Source organism: Nothobranchius furzeri, chromosome 4 (assembly GCF_043380555.1).
Source record: "Nothobranchius furzeri strain GRZ-AD chromosome 4, NfurGRZ-RIMD1, whole genome shotgun sequence".
Classification (NCBI taxonomy): domain Eukaryota; kingdom Metazoa; phylum Chordata; class Actinopteri; order Cyprinodontiformes; family Nothobranchiidae; genus Nothobranchius; species Nothobranchius furzeri.
The window spans coordinates 16,510,102-16,528,224 of NC_091744.1; the positions used below are offsets into that span (position 1 = coordinate 16,510,102).

General features: G+C 39.7%; 1 protein-coding gene across 2 annotated transcripts in view; it reads left to right on the forward strand.

Annotated features, from left to right (window-relative positions):
- Window positions 1–18,123, forward strand: part of LOC107388621 (protein kinase C beta type) — a 66,809-nt gene that overhangs the window by 16,905 nt on the left and 31,781 nt on the right. For both annotated transcript variants that reach the window (XM_070550134.1, XM_070550133.1), the window contains exon 3: window positions 12,183–12,265. In XM_070550134.1, coding sequence (XP_070406235.1) covers window positions 12,183–12,265 — 83 coding nt within the window. The remainder of the gene's footprint in view (window positions 1–12,182; window positions 12,266–18,123) is intronic.

Consider the following 18,123-nt stretch of genomic DNA (forward strand, 5'->3'; position numbering starts at 1 on the left):
CTGCTACCAAGTAGCGGTCTGTGTTTAAATTGTACCAAAAGTAAAGAAAATACACAAATGTTTGCGTGTAAATTATTCCATAAATTAGATACACAGCTTTTGAATATCGATGTAATATTGTAGGAAAAATATTACAATATATTGCCGTATCGATATTTTCTTACATCCCTAATGTTTTATAACAAAACAAAAACTATATGTGGTAAATAAACATAAACGTTTGACACTTCCTTTAATATAAGATGTAAAAGCAACAAAAAGGTCTGACGTTTTACTAGAAACTTTGCTGCACTACTAGAATGTGATATGTGTGGATAGACCCTGGTTTGTTTGTAGATCAGGTTATCATTTATAACTCAGTTTTATGTGCTTCTGCAGAAATAATGAGTAAAACAAATAACTCTTCTAGATGTTATACAGACTTGAATTTACACTGTGTACATTGTACTTTAACCATGTGGGATGTTTACACATTTTTCCACAATCATACAAGCTGAATTTGAATTGATTTTATCCTAGTTGTAACTTGATTTTATTAAGTCTTTTTTTCTTGGACAACAAAAACAACCTTACCAGCTGATTAAAATGCCTTAAATCTGTAGGGGCAAGTCCACAAATTTTCACATACATACATGTAGGTGATAAATCCAAGTACATTCCTGTGGATATGTGTTGCCAAACGCCAAGGGCAAAGCAGGAATACATAGGAAAATGGTGGCAGTTTGAGGAACATTTCTGCTTAATACAGCCAAGGTGTGTTTGGTGAACATAGAGGATTACCTGTTTAAAATGGCAGCCGTTTACTTTTGTATAGATTAAGTAGAGCATCAACCCTGTTATTTTGGGGGGGTTTGGGGGGTTGACAAGTAATTAAAATTGCACCCACATTTTCTAAGTTAACACACATTTCTTGGTAGTTTTTGCATCTTTACTGTTCCCCTGCTTCAGCCCCCCCCCCCCCCTCCCCCGAGCAGCGGCCGCAAACTCACTGATGCGCCTGCAGCCTCAGAGTTCCTGCTGCTCTAAACATTGAAAGAATAACTTCATTTTCTGTTCCTCACTTCTGATTACCTTCAACGGAGTCTGTTCTTTGCAACCACCAGGTACAAAAACAAACTTGTTTTTATTTGACTATTTTTCTGTCCTGTCTCTATTATCTTCCTGCATCTCCTTTCAAGCCTAAGGAAAAACTGCTACCTATGGCTTCATATTTTTCACCTTATGAATTACCTTTGAACTGCAGTTCAAAAAGATCTACCAACTGCAAAAATGGCGGAGTGCGCGTCGCACGCAGACTGCACCGGTGCGGTGAAGTCACCGGAGGATGAAACAGGTGACGCGCTCCACAGCAGCGAAACGCATCAGAAACGAATAAAAGACACAAAGCATAAAAGGATGTGAGCCGACACAAACGAGTGCATGTTAACTTTGTTTCTGAGGTGGCGACACTTTGAGAATGATGCTGTGGCCGTGCTCAGGACGCATCTGTCTGGAGCGCGTCAACGATCAGAGCTCTGCGCCTCTCAGCTCAAAATAATTCCAGGAGAGTCTACATAGATACTGTAATATAAGTAGAACCAGATCGTTTTCGGGCTCCTCCTGGGTGTGTTGAGGGATTCTGGGAGCTCCTTTTAGCTCACCTGTAATTGGAATCCTGCGTATAGCACAAGTTGGACGCGTGAGTTGCCGGATCCTAGCAGACAGTTGCCAGAATGGTCCTTTCAAAATAAAATAGTTCCCGGATCTTGTTCCGGCAAGATCCGGCTCAAATTAAGCACTAGGACTCGCCCCAGAAGCGAAGGGGCGCTATCATTACATTTTGAGCCTTTTTTTTTTACGAGCTATGCTTCCAAAACACGTCAAACTCTGCAGTTCAGATCGGGCCAGGCGGGAAGTGGAACACATAAGCTGTGTAAAACTTCCAAAAACTTTCAAAATAAAAGTAACTTGCAGGTTAACTTACATTATCTTCTGTATACCCTAACCCCCATAGCCGATGTAAACGGAACAGAAAATAAACCACAGCCCTTTTGGGGACAAGCGGAGGTTGGTGTCAAAACATGAACTTGAAATGGTTATCCGTGCCTTAATCTCCTCTCGTCTAGATTACTGGTGCACACTTTTTCACTATTAGGAGTGAATATGAGCAGCTACAAAGTCTCATAAAATCTGACTCTGACCAGAACACCACCATGTAGAAAAGTTACACGTGCTTTTTCTCTTTTCTTTTTGTGTTTGAAACTGATGAACGCCAGCTGGTGGAGTTAAAACGCCTGACAGTGTTCATAAACACAACTGGCAGCGCTGCTCCTCATTGGTGAAATAAAAACATTACACAGCAGGAAACTGAGAGAAACAAGTTCATGTCCTTTCTCTGCTGTTTTTACTCCACATTCACGCTGAAGCTCATTTTTAAGTCACTTCTCTTTGAGTCGACCAGGATTGACGCTGCACCTACACTTGTACATTAAACATGGAGGTCACAGTGTTTGTGCCACTTTGTTGGTTTCTCCCAAAGCTCCTGTCGGGAACAAGAGAACCTGAACTCAAAATAATGTTTCATCAAGTATTATGAGGATTTAAATGACTGCAGGTGTGTCCCTTCTGACTGACATCTGTTCTTAGAACTCCACCGAAAAGTGACTCAAGCAATAAGCTGTAGGGCTGCAGCTATGGAATATTTTTGTAATAGAGTACTCTATCGAATATTTTATCGATTAATCGAGTACTCTAATAAATTATCCTTTTTTGTTGGTAAACCATTATGTCAAATAGCATGTTATAAAATATGAAAGACCTCTTAAAATGAGCACGCCATTGCCAGTTATTCTTCAAGTTTTATTCAAAATTAGTTTTCAAAACTTCAGCACTTCAACTTTACTTCACAGTAAACAAACGCCTGCGCAAAAAATAAGTATACAACCTGAGCCAATTTTCCCCTCGTGCGAGAATCTACTAGGTGGTGATCAGGTGGAGCTGGACTCAGCTTTATAAGTGCTGCGAGCGGCTGCGGCCCACACAGCACCAGAACCGCTCACGGCGCATGCGCAAACATGGCTCGCCAGCTATTTCCCTATTAACACACGTCCGTTTTAATTTCTACATTTTTGTCTCACACACAATAACAAGGATTGTCGAGAAAGCATGTTTGCCGTGGTTATGTCAATTAAATATACTGATCACAAAACATTTATTTACTTTCGTTTTCCTCTCATAAATACCCGTGTCCTCCTGCAGCAATCCCGAGGGACAACAGACATCAATAACAACACAATAAAAAGTCCGACGTGTTTTAAAAACTGCTATTTATAGCACATTTTTAGGTCCGACGTGTTGCTACCAGACGTACGGTGTGAGCTGAAACTGAGTGCTACAAATGAAAACGTCACAGTGTCCGCAGAATATATAGCGGACCTCCGAGTCCGCTTGCAGAAGTAACATTTACATGTGGATGTTTCCTGGTCAGGTGCTGCAGCATGGAGGGCGATTGCAAAGCCATGAATTAATTAAACATGAATTAAACGAAGCCTCGAGGCAGAGCATTTGACTCGAGGATTTTTTGTACTCAGATTATTTGAGGTACTCGAGGAATCGTTTCAGCCCTAATAAACTACTCCATCTTTTAGGGTCTTTTTTGATGTGGCCTTTTTATATCCCACTGCTGTTTGCACATGTTGCTGTCATTGGTATGCTCTTTTTGTTTAAATTGACCATATCAAGCTTTATTTATAAAACAGCTCAATGCACAAAATATAAAAAAAAAATTGCATACAAGCTTAATAAACTCACTGCGGTAGGGGGGTCGGAGTGTGTCATGGAGGGTCATCGTTATATGTATGAACCAGTTTGGATTTGTAATTTCAGGAGAATGTTTCAACTGCAGGACTACCACTTGGCCAGCAGGATTAAATGTAAATGCGTATCGTTCCGTCATACCAGTGCTTTTAATTTCTTCAGCCTGGCCCTACGTTGTTCCAATGTTCATTTGAAACTTTTGGTTGCAAGCCGCTCTTTCATTCCTTACTGATCCGCCTATCTTGTCCTGAATGTGGCTATCGCTGACGAGGGTGAGGAATGATTGCACCTCTAAAGCTGACCAAACCTTGCAGCTATTTACTAGCATTTTCTCACATCCGTGTACTACTAATGATAATACAAACAACAGAACTCTGGGTTTTCCTTTGCTTGTCGAAAATAGTGACATATTTCTGTCCCCCAATCAGTGGACTGTGTTGTTTTGATGTTGTTGCTGCTCTGCCCTAGCCGTACCACCCTAGCCATGCTGCTCCATTGTTCTATCAACCTACAACCTACAACAGTCCAGGCTGGTTGTATGGACCAGTTTTACAATCAGCACAGACAAAATAGCGACCCACCCCGTTCTGGACCCTGTAGTGGAACCAAGATATTAAAGCCCTTACTTAGAAACAGAAACACTACAACAATAAAACAGCAGCAGATTCAAGGCTGTCAGATTCAAAAGTCAGTGAATAGAAATAGGTTCTCAACTTTCAAACATGAAGGTTGCCTAATGTGCATGGAAGGTCATTCCAGAGCTTGAGGGCAGCAATAGAAAAAGCTCTGCCCTTAGTGTTAGATGTGTTTTTGAGAATTGAGAATAAAAAAGTGAAGTATGGTTTGGTGTAGTTGTAGAGTTTGGTCACATTTTGCCTCATAATATGTCAGTGGTTTAAAGTGGTTTAAGTGGTTTGATTTAACAGTTTTACAAATCTCTAATTTGCCCTTTATCACTCACTGGAATATGCTTTTAACCTTTTTTGAGTGTGGTTTGGTGGAGTAGTTAAGTGCGGTCAGTGTATTATGTTAAGTGGTCTGTAAAAATGTCGATAAAAAAATCTGATCCTTAATTTGTGTTTGTGAATGAAGATTATACATCCTGTCTTTTCTGGCCGTATTTCTGTTGTGCAGCTGTGATCGCGCGGATTAGTTAATACATTTAAAAAAAAAACCTTCAAATGGGTTCAGTAAATAAATCATTAGTTTGTGGTGTTGTATTTTAAGAAGTGTCATTGTTTTGAATCAAATCTTGCAACTGCAGGTTATCCTGAAATGAAAAACTGGGATTGTCCAAAGTACTATTATCCGGAGTTCACATTTTCAGCAGGTATAGATTTAAACCTCAGCAGTTGTGATTTTTATTGTTCTTAAGAGTATAAGTTATGAGATTAAAATAACTTTAATCATTAGAATCAATGTAAAAACATTTTTCTACTTGATTGATTAATCACATAAGAACACGTGGACAGAAAGTGTTGCTATAAAAGCAAGAGAAAAGCTGGTATGGAAGTTTGGTTGATAAACAGAATGTTATTGTGGGAATAAAACAATCTTGCCCATATGTATTAATTTCTAAAAGTAGAACCAAATGGAAGAAATGTTGTTAGAAAAGGCATCACAAAATATTGAAAATAATACAAGATAATTTTTGACTCAAGCCAAATGCACCCACTGTGTTTTGCTGTTGTTCTGCCACCTTTGCCAACATCATCACATGGCTGTTGTGTTTTATTGTTTGGTGTCGATAGGATTGTGCACTATCTGGAAAGCATGAGGGCCTTTTTAAATTTTGATCATGTCGAACTTAAATAAGCTTACATGGTTTTCTGATCTGAAAACGTCTGAGAGTACAGTAGATGCTATTGGACGTTTAGTTGTGCTAAAGGAGATATCAAAATTAAACGTCTACTCGCTTCATTTGCAACACTGCTTGTAAGGAAGTAAATCAGATCAAAATAAATGTTGCTCATTCCTTTTTCATTCGCTGAACTGATTTTGTTTGATGAGTCAGATTTAATTTTACTAATCACTGCTTGGTACAAATTTGTTTAACACGTTTCAACACAGAGTTCCTGATTTTAAATATATAAATGTTGCGTAATAATTCCTTTTAACTCTGCTGGAATGATTTTTCCTTTTGATAAAGATGACGTAAACATTCAAAGAGCTGCTTTTATTTGCATATAGAACCTTTTGGCAGCAGTAGCTCAGGCATGTTGAGGCCTGAATTATGATTGAGTGTTTCCGTCAGTGGTGTGTATACTGGTAATCATCCAAGATGGAGGAATTTCCTGACTGTCCTCCTGTTGATGTGAAACTGTTGGCCTGCTGTTATCCTGGTGGTTCATCGCAGAAATTGTGTGTGTGTGTGTGTGTGTGTGTGTGTGTGTGTGTGTGTGTGTGTGTGTGTGTGTGTGTGTGTGTGTGTGTGTGTGTGTGTGTGTGTGAGTGTGTGTGGGGGGGGTCTAGTCCTGATTTGCTGTAAACACTGTCAATCAAATAAAACCGGGTGGTGAGTGTTGCCTGGACTGTAGGGCTCAGGCTGGTTGCTAAGCAACAGAGCAAAGACCTCCTTGCCAGGTCACTAGGCCTTTCTTTCAGTAGTGTGTGTGTGTGTGTGTGTGCGCATTTACAAATATTTTTGTTTAACTGACATACTGATGAGCAAATGTCTCTAAAGTGAATGTGCAGTTTTAACAGTGTTCTGTGCTCCAGGTCTTCTCATCTCTCTGATATGCTGCAAACACACAAATAAATATCTCCGCCCCCTCAGATTGCCTCAAACCCAGCTGTGCCTGCATCCATTCACACAAGCACACTCACACACGCACACAAATATCCAAATGTACCCCCATGAGGACCCTCGTGTGAAAAACACATTCCAAACCCTCTCCCTCCTATCCTAATCATCACATGTGCATAATTCAGCTCCTGTTCTGGCTCAGATCTTCACCGGATTCAAACTCGAAACCCCTGAAACCTCGGTTCAAACCATCTTTTATCAGAGTGTCGTTATTTTTTAAAGCATTCTTCCTCCCCAGCTGTAAAACTCATTTTCAAATAGAGACATACTGCAGTTTCTCTATTTTTAACTCTTTGTGACCCAGCTTCCCCACTTTTGTATCTTTCTCCTTTTTTAAGAAAACCAAACATGTTTTTTCCTCTATTCATCACTTCACCTCAGCCTTTTTGCATCATGCATAGCTTCAACAACCTCTTGACCAATCTCGCCTCTAGTTAGAGCTGTGGCAGAGTTGAGTGCAGTGAACGTGACCAGATCTCCAGCCCACACACAGATAAAAGCGCACACATCAACACAATCATGAGTCGTCTGTTACTTACCTTCATGAAACTCGTGGAAAGTGTTCGCCGTTGCCACGGTGCATCATGAAAATGTAATGAGTAGGTGAATAATTAAGATCAAATCTGACTAATGTCACCCTGTGTGTGTGTTTTTGAGTATAAACCAGCGTCAGCATGCTAATATTTTCATGGTGCCTGATAGAAATGCAAAGTAAAGTCTGATTTCCAATTTTAGCTGTTGTGAGCCACTGTGGAGTGGAAGTGGTTAACGCTGTTGCGGCTGTATATTTTCTGTGCTACGAGAGCACAGCTGTAATTTGAGGCTAAACCGCAGTCGTGCAGCTGTAGAGGCGATAGTCTCTGACTGATCTGTCCTGTTTATCTTAATGGAGTCACATTCACATTTGTGTTTGCAGGGACATGTTCTTTTTTATGCAACTGACCCACAGCCTAAGTCATGTTTATGTTTTTAGTAGTCTGTTTGGAATTTAAAGAGACCATATCCTAATTTTCTCCTTTTGTCTTTTTGACTTAGAAGATTTTCTGTTAGGAAATGACAAGTAGCCAACATTTTAGTTTTTGAAAATTGATTATTTAACCATTTATGTTTATGTTTATGTATTTAGCAGACACTTTTGTCCAAAGCAACTTACAAGGGATAATCGGCATGTTGCCCTTGAGGCTAACAACAACAATAACAACAACAACTTGACATCAGTCATGGAGAGGAGGGAACAAGGAGTGGACAGTAGAGAAGGGGGGACGGGTGCAGGCAGGGTGCTAGTTTAGAAGATGCTCTTTGAAGAGCAGGGTCTTCAGGAGTTTCTTGAAAATTGAAATTTTGTCCAACCAGCTCTAAAGCTCAGAAAATGTTATTAAAAATAAATGAATGAATGAATGAATGAATCAAAGCAAACCACTGCATAAAAAATGGAACACCAATTTTCTGACCACATGCCACAACCTCTCTTGTAAGATTTATTTAAAGTTTGATACAGCTGCACTAAAAGTTATGAGTTTAAGGTATTTTCACCAATGTGTAACAAGGTTTGCAACCTGGCCATGAAGAGCTATGACGTGCACCCTGCTGCTGACGGTGCTGAGAATTTATTTTTATTTTTTTTAAAACCTCCATCAAACAGGATGAAGACCTCTGTTACATGGTAATATGCAATAAGAACAAAGAGGATATTTGTTAAAATTTCACTTAACTCTTTGTTAGGGCTGCCAGAGATGACTTACATTGATTATTTTCAATTGTCATCTTGTGAATTTAAAGCGTACAACAAAAAATGGTTGCATATAAAAGTATAAGTAAAGAACCACTTTATAATAAAAATTAACAAAATTAAGCTATTAGTTGTTTTTCTAAGGTAAAACAACCTAAATTTGACTAACGTCTCTCATGTTGCATTTTTTTAAATATGGATCTTTTCAATTCATTAGCTATGAATTTGAGATCATCTACCTGACTAAATGGGAAAAAGTCACACCTGTCCTAATAACAGACAGACTTGGTGTTGAACAGTTGAAAGTGGGCCAGGACTCGACTAAAAGGCATTCATTCACTGGTAAATAAATTTTGTAGCTTCGTAAACATTGTGGTGTACTTTCTGCCAGCTTTCAAAAGTGCTCATGCATCGAGTCTGCTGCTGTGGTGAGCCGAAGAAGTCTCGAAGAGCGAACAAACTACCTTTTATTATTGGCCACCTTGAAGTACCCATACTTCAGACTCCTCCAATCTGTGACTCGTTCAGCCTGAAGCACGTGTGGTTTATCCTCCATGATGGTTTTGAAACTGCAGCTTGAGCAGAGCGAGCTAATGACTGGAGCTCTTATATCTCAAATGGCTTTGGCATCAACTTTGGACGATTTAGACTAAATGTGTTGTATTTCTTCTTCTTCTTCTTCTTCTTCTTCTTGATTTCCTTAGTGGTTAATACGTCATATTGTTTGTTGCTCTAATTGGTCCTAGTGTTGTCCAATATCATGCAGAGATGGTTTGAGACAACTGTAGATCCACCCCATCACTGAGTGCTGTGAGTCGTGGCCAGACTATAAATTCATTTGTAGAATGAATTTGAATTTAGGCTTTCACATCTAAATATTTGCCTTTTAAAGGAATCCTTCACTGAGAAACCATCTTTTTACTTATTTTTTAAATGACCAGTCACTATGAGTTTAACATGCAGCAACTCCACAACACTGCAGAGCTCCTGCAGGCTTGTGTTATCTGTGGAGATAACATCAGCATTGCAATGCAAACAAAGTCACCGGTAGTCACGTGTCTGATAGCCAATCAGAAGCGAGATGTCCAAATATGTTTGTGTATGTTTATGTATTTAGCAAATGCTTTTGCCCAAAGCAACTTACAGGTGATAATCAAGCCAGCAGGTTGCCCTTGAGGCTAACAACAAACACTATTCAGTCAATCCTAGGTGGCAGTGAAGCAGCATAATCAATCATCAATAGCAGGATGTAAGACTCAAAATCCTGTCATCTGAAGCTACTTTCTCCACAAGCAGACTTCTCCATGCTAAAACAAGCGTATATGAGCTTTTTTTCACCCGGAGTACAACTTAGACGGTTAGACAATCATTCATACTATAGAGCTCCGGACGTCACGTGACTCTCAGAGAGTAGACGCCATGTTGGCAGGCAACAAAGGTAAACAAAATGAACGGGATCGGCTTGGATTTTACTTCGTTGGAGTTTACTTCACACTTTAAAACCGAAGAAATAGTTTTATATAGTCAGAAATTAAATAGGCTAAACATCTCCGACCCTTACCATGCCCCTGGGATACTTTTTAAAAACACCAGAAGCTGTCGGAGTGGACTTCTTACCGGACCTGGCCGGGGAACGCCTTGGGATTCCCCCGGAGGAGCTGGCCCAAGTGGCTGGGGAGAGGGAAGTCTGGACCTCTCGACTTAGGCTACTGCCCCCGTAACCCGACTCCGGATAAGCGGATGAAAATGGATGGATGGGTGGACAAATAACAGATTTACATGTAAGTAGTTTAAATAGAATGCTGTGCTGTTTGAATGTATAAACTGAACGCCAAGAGAAATCACTAGTCTGATTTTTTCCCGTGAATAAAATAAATATGTCAGGCAGGAGCGTCTCAGGATCTGTCTGAGATCTGTCTCGGTGAGACAAATAACAGCAATCCAAAGTGCTTTTTATGTGTGATCTGACAATTGATCAACCATTGCTTAGAAATTAAATACAGCTTAGCCGGTTAATTGCTGTGATCATAAAACACGTAAACGGCAGCACGCAGAAACACGAGGCAACGTTTTACGTGATGTTTACTTGTTGCTATGAGTAATAAGACAGAAAAAGCCACGCCAAAATAAGTTTAGGAAGCCCACTAAGAATCGTAATAAAAGCATTTAAAATAAATACCATACACAGTTGAGGAAACGTTGGTTTAAGTACCTGATATGAAGTGGTCGCTGCATAAGTGAAAACCTTTTCTCTCGGGGTCCCACAGCTTCATTTTAGCCCGGTCACTTGCGCGTTTTATGATCCAACGTTTGCAGCGCTCCGGATCCCTGCAGATGGCTCATCCCTTATGTCGTCTGCGTCTGTTCTGCATCCTGGGGCACAACAGGAATCTACCATATTTCCCGTTTGATTGAGTTTTCTGACAATAACAAATAGTCCAACTGCCGGCTTCTGCCTGCCAATATGGCGTTGTTTCGATTTGAACTGTTGCATGCCGGGAGAAGTGACCTCAACTCCCGGAGCTCTATAATCAGGTTAATCTAATGGATTTTTTTTTACTATGTTGCTTGTCCATTAGTCTAAAAGCACTCTACGTAATAGAAATACTTGATATTTTTAAGGACAGCTGTTTTCATGTAACAATGTTTTTTTTATAATAGATATCTAAAAAATATATGTATTTAAAATAAAACTTGATCCTTTAAACATATACTTTAACCTAGAAAAAGGGAATTAAGGGTATCTGCTTTCAAGTTTCAACCTATTTTGGCTAGCTGTGCTATTTTATTTAGCATTTTAAATTTATTTTTATTACTTTTTGCTCTTACATCCTGATATTGATGAGTAAGACACACTTTAATAACAACAAATGAATAAAATCACGTTTACAAGGTATTCTACAAGACCTTTGCCTAATCAATGGCCTCCTCTGCCCCTTATATGTGATCTGTGTATCACATATAAGGGGCATATATATGATATATATATGAAAAACCTGTGTTTAAAAGCATAATGGTGTGGTTGTCCAGAATTTGAAACAAGACTGGCTTTGCATGTTTGCTCATGCTTGGTCTAAGACCCCATCCCATCATCAGTGTCAAACTGGAACGGCGTCATCTTCATCCTGGCACGGTCCCGCAGAGGTCTACGTGGCATGCCCATCTGAAATCTCTTAAATTCTGGATATTCAGCAGTTCTGCTCACACGTTAATTTTCTCTGGAAAGACACTCCCACGGCAAAACTAGCTCCTGGGCAGAGCCAGACATGTTTTGTTTACATCAAATGGCTTTCTGTGAATGTGGCTTCCTGATAGCTGTTTGTGTTGCCTCAGTAGGCCTACCTCATATTGGTACAAGCACGTAGAAAACCTTAAAATGATGTGTTATTGACACACTCACTCACTGCTCACATTCTGTTTGCTGTTGTGTTCCCATGTGATCTCCTTCTTCAGAAAATGTCTAATTAGTTTACCATGAGCCCCTCTGGACCAGGCGTGAGAACGTTTAGAGCATGTCTGAAAACCCTTGACTAAAGACATTTGACTGTGTTGTTTATTTTAGGGAGCAATGTCAAACTGTGAGCGGGAAGCTGCTAATGTGGGGAGTTTCCTGCAGCAGATTTTACATTATTAGGTGTAATCATGATACCAAGCATGATACGGTTCTGTTTGAATCAATCTGTGCTGCAGATTTAAAAAAAAAGTAATTTTCTGAATGGAAAAATGACTCGGATGTAAATTATCATTGGCATATATGTTTTCATTTGTCTTGGTGGGTCTATATTTGTTTCCATATCTTGGAATTGAAGTGATCCAGAGATAATATTTGTCTTTTTTCATCTTCTTTTCTAGTGTGCTGTTTTGTGGTGCACAAGCGCTGTCATGAATTTGTCACTTTTTCCTGTCCGGGGGCCGACAAAGGGCCTGCATCTGACGTAAGTAATTACAAACAGGCTGTTTTGCAGTTAAGTGGTGGTTATTAATTAACCAAGTCAGATCAGCTTTAGCTATTCTAACACACACACACACACACACACACACACACACACACACACACACACACAAACACACACACACACACACACACACACACACACACACACACACACACACACACACACACACACACACACACAAAGATGTGGACTTTGGCCTCCTCTGCTGACATTCCGGACCAATACCATGTTAAGATTTGTCAGTAAAGAGGAAAATGTGCTGCCTGGCTGCTTCAAGTTAATGGACCATCATCCTTCCCGCACATGATCTTTTTTACTATAATTTTTTTGACTAGCACACCTTTTTCAAGTCATATGCTGAATGGTGTTTGCTGATCTGTATCCCCAATGTTATTAAATTACCAGAGCTTTTTATTCTCTTAAATCCAAAACCTTTAATTTCTCAGCCTGTCACCCAGGATTTTTTATCCATTTAAATCTCATTGGGATTTAGTATTAAGTATGCAATCCATCAAAGAAAACAACCACTTTGTGGTCCATTGCATGGACCAACTGAGTACCTTTGGCAGGGTATGTACTAGTAAATGGGCCAGTAGAGTTCCTGGTTGTGGGTAACTCATGCTTACTGGTTTTACCTCATTGGGAAATTATATCTGCAGATGTAGCCTAACCACTCTGTTTTAAAATTGCTGTCTTTAAACTCCCAATGCCAAAACATGTGGTGGAAATTCCCACACAACACTGTAATTACGCTCCTTTGTAGCCTGCTAAAGAGCAAAGTAAAATATGACAATTCTTCTGGTCACTGAATACGGCTTTTTATGGAACGCAGCTTTACAGTCCATCCTCCTAATCGAGTTGATCACTTAGAAGCATGAAGTACTTATGATAATTTGGCGTGATATTTTAGTGTGTATTGGCAAGAATCTGGTTATAAGATATTCACCACTAAACAGTGCAGACAATACGGTATTCACCACTAAACAGTGTAGACGGTACGATAGTCATCACTAAACAGTGTAGACGGTACGGTATTCACCACTATACAGTGTAGACTGTACGGTATTCATCGCTAAACAGTGTAGACAGTACGGTATTCATCGCTAAACAGTGTAGACGGTACGGTATTCATCGCTAAACAGTGTAGATGGTACAGTATTCATCGCTAAACAGTGTAGACTGTACGGTATTCATGACTAAACAGTGTAGACGGTACGATACTCATCGCTAAACAGTGTAGACTGTACGGTATTCATCGCTAAACAGTGTAGACGGTACGATATTCATCGCTAAACAGTGTAGACGGTACGATATTCATCGCTAAACAGTGTAGACTGTACGATATTCATCGCTAAACAGGGTAGACGGTACGATATTCATCGCTAAACAGTGTAGACTGTACGGTATTCATCGCTAAACAGTGTAGACGGTACGGTATTCATTGCTAAACAGTGTAGACGATACGATATTCATCGCTAAACAGTGTAGACTGTACTGTATTCATCACTAAACAGTGTAGATGGTACAGAATTCATCGCTAAACAGTGTAGACTGTACGGTATTCATCACTAAACAGTGTAGACGGTACAATATTCATCGCTAAACAGTGTAGACTGTACGGTATTCATCGCTAAACAGTGTAGACGGTACGGTATTCATCGCTAAACAGTGTAGACGATACGATATTCATCGCTAAACAGTGTAGACTGTACTGTATTCATCACTAAACAGTGTAGATGGTACGGTATTCATCGCTAAACAGTGTAGACTGTACGGTATTCATGACTAAACAGTGTAGACTGTACGGTATTCATCACTAAACAGTGTAGACGGTACGGTATTCACCACTACACAGTGTAGACTGTATGGTATTCATCGCTAAACAGTGTAGACTGTACGGTATTCATCGCTAAACAGTGTAGACAGTACGATACTCATCGCTAAACAGTGTAGACTGTACGGTATTCATCGCTAAACAGTGTAGACTGTGCGGTATTCACCACTGAATAGTGTAGACTGTACGATATTCACCGCTAAACAGTGTAGACGGTACGATATTCATCGCTAAACAGTGTAGACTGTACGGTATTCATCGCTAAACAGTGTAGACGGTACGATATTCATGACTAAACAGTGTAGACGATACGATATTCATCGCTAAACAGTGTAGACTGTATGGTATTCATCGCTTAACAGTGTAGACTGTACGGTATTCATCGCTAAACAGTGTAGACTGTACAGTATTCATGGCTAAAATGTGTAGACAATACGATATTCATCGCTAAACAGTATAGACGGTACGATATTCATCGCTAAACAGTGTAGACTGTACAGTATTCATCACTAAACAGTGTAGACGATACCATATTTGTCACAAACAGTGCAAACGATATGATATTTGTCACTAAACAGTGCAGACGATATGATATTCACCACTATTCAATTCAATTCAATTCAATTCAGTTTTATTTATATAGCGCCAAATCACGACAAGAGTCATCTCAAGGCACTTCACATAATGAACATTTCAATTCAGGTCAGTTCATTAAGCCAATCAGAAAAGAAAAAAAAAGTTTCCTATATAAGGAACCCAGCAAATTGCATCAAGTCACTGACTAGTGTCAGTGACTTTACAGCAATCCTCATACTAAGCAAGCGACAGTGGAGAGGAAAACTCCCTTTTAACAGGAAGAAACCTCCAGAGGATCCTGGCTCAGTATAAGCAGCCATCCACCACGACTCACTGGGGATCGAGAAGACAGAGCAGGCACACACACACACACACACACACACACACACACACACACACACACACACACACACACACACACACACACGCATGGACGCACACACACACACACACACCAAGCAATGTGTCCATGGTTACAATGTGATTGCTTAGTAAATATTCTATTTGGCGAGAAATAAACTTTATTGTATTTACCCTAGTGAATCTATTGTTAAACGGGTAAACTAGAAGTAGCACATCCAACGTCAAGGAAGCAAAAAGTTATTATCAGGAGAGGGAGAATGTTTAAGTGGTTAGTAGCAGTGTGCTAGACGATGGCCCCCTCCATGAGGCCACCACAGCTCAGCAGAAAATCACTGTAGCTTCCTCTGGGGAGAAAAACACTTAGAGAAAAAATAAAGTTAATAGCTGAAATTGCAGGAAATAATACAGTTAAAGAGCAGATTGTAGAAGAAAGTAGTAGAGTGTGAAAAGTGGTCAGTGTATCCTCCAGCAGTCTAAGCCTATAGCAGCATAACTACAGAGATTACTCTGGATAACCTAGCCTTTTTAGATGGAGGCATGTTGGAGGCAGGGCAAGGGAGAGCCGTCTTTACCGACTGTACACTCCACCCCCCTCTACTCCCCCACTTGTCCAGATCTAGGCTAACATCAGATTTTAACCATAGGCCCTATCAAATAAAAATGTTTTGAGCCTATTCTTAAAAGTAGACAAGGTGTCTGCCTCACAGACTAACACGAGGAGCTGGTTCCACAAGAGAGGAGCCTGATAACTAAAAGATCTGCCTCCCATCCTAATTTTAGATATTCTGGGAACCACCAGTAGACCTGCAGTCTGAGAGCGAAGTGCTCGGCTATGAACGTATGGAACAATCAGATCACTGATGTATGATGGAGCTTGATTATTAAGAGCTTTATATGTGAGAAGAAGGATCTTAAAATCTATTCTGAATTTAACAGGTAGCCAATGTAGGGAAGCTAAGACAGGAGAGATATGATCTCTCTTTTTAATTCTCATCAGAACTCTAGCTGCAGCATTTTGGACAAGCTGAAGACTTTTAACTACATTCTGTGGACTTCCTGAGAGTAATGAATTACAGTAATCCAGTCTTGATGTAATAAATGCATGAACTAGTTTTTCAGCATCACTCCTGGAAAGGATGCTTCTAATCTTAGCAATATTCCATATTCCGAAGGTGGAAAAAGGAAATCCTACAAACCTGTTTAATGTGGGATTTGAATGTCCTGGTCAAAGATAACACCAAGGTTCCTTACGTTGTTCTCCGAGACAAATTTAATGTCGTTCAGGTCAGGTGATTGACTAAGCAGTTTCCATTTATAAAGTTTCGGTCCAAAGATGAGAATTTCAGTCTTGTCTAGATTTAAAAGCAGAAAGTTTAGAGCCATCCAATTTTTTGTCTTCAAGACAAGCCTGTAATCTACCCAACCGATTAGGTTCATCAGGGTTAATGGATAAATATAACTGAGTATCGCCAGCATAACAGTGGAAGTTTATCCCATGCTGTCTAATGATTTTACCAATTAGGAGCATATATATAGTAAAAAGAATTGGTCCAAGCACTGAACCCTGTGGTGCTCCACAAGTAACCCTGGAGTATGAAGACGATTTGTCATGTACATTTACAAAATGAAATCTGTCAGACAGGTAGGATTTAAACCAGCCTAACGCTGTTCCTTTGATCCGTACAACATGTTCTAGTCTTTCTAAAAGAACATTGTGATCAACTGTGTCAAAGGCAGCACTGAGATCTAACAAGACTAGAACAGACACAAGATTCTTATCTGAGGCCATAAGAATATCATTTGTAACTCTCACTAATGAAGTTTCAGTGCTGTGATACTCTCTAAAACCAGACTGAAATTCCTCTAACAGATCAGTAGTGTTTAAATGCTCACATAATTGGATGACCACTATTTTCTCCAGGACTTTAGATAAAAATGGAAGGTTAGATATTGGTCTATAATTCATTGGGTCATCTGGATCCAGAGAAGGCTTCTTAAGTGAAGGTTTGATTACAACAACCTTAAAATCCAGTGGTACTTATCCATTTACTAAGGATAGATTGATTATATCTAGAATGGGGGCAGTAACCAAAGGAAATGCTTCTTTAAATAATTTGGTTGGGATTGGATCCAAAATGCAAGTTGAAGGTTTAGATGAAGCTAATATTTTTGATAACTCTGAAAGCTCAACTGGATCAAAACGGTTCAAGCACAGATGAGGTTCTACAGTCACCTCTTATGCTGCCTCACTTACTGAGGAAGAAGAAATCGCATTAGGGAGGATGCTAAAGATTTTGTTTCTAATAGAATTAATTTTACTTGTGAAAAATCCCATGAAGTCATTGCTGCTGAGGGCTAAGGGAATAGATGGCTCAGAGCTATGATTCTGTGTTAGTTTAGCAACTGTACTGAAAAGAAATTTAGGATTATTCTTTTTCTCCTCAATTAACGCTGAGAAATAAGCAGTTCTAGTTTGTCGAAGCTTATTTTTATAAAGCACAAGACTATTTCTCCAGGATAAGGAGGACTCCTCCTGGTGCGTAGAGCACCATGTTCTCTCCAATTTTCTAGAGTTTTGTTTTAAAGCTCGTAAATGAGAATTAAACCAGGGAGCCGACTTCCTGTCCCTAATTACCTTCTTTTTTAAAGGGGCAACATCATCTAATGCCACACGTAAAGAGGAATTAACATGATGAACTAAGGCATCAATTTGTGAAGGGCTAGAAATGAAAATATTGCCCTCTGCTACCTTACTTTGAGATGCTGAGGACAGTAAAGATGGAACAGTTGATTTAAAAGATGCAACTGCGTTGTCAGATAGAGACCGACAATAATGAAATTTACTTTCATGTCTCGAGAACTCAGTTATAAAAAACTCAAAGGTTATCAGAAAGTGGTCCGAGAGGACTGGATTATGTGGAAAGATCGTTATTTCCTCACACTCTTTGCCATAAGTCAGCACAAGGTCCAATGTATGATGGCAGGAGTGGGTGGAGCTATGTATTCTTTGAGTAAAACCAATTGAGTCTAGGGTATTACTAAAGGCTACATTGAGGCTATCATT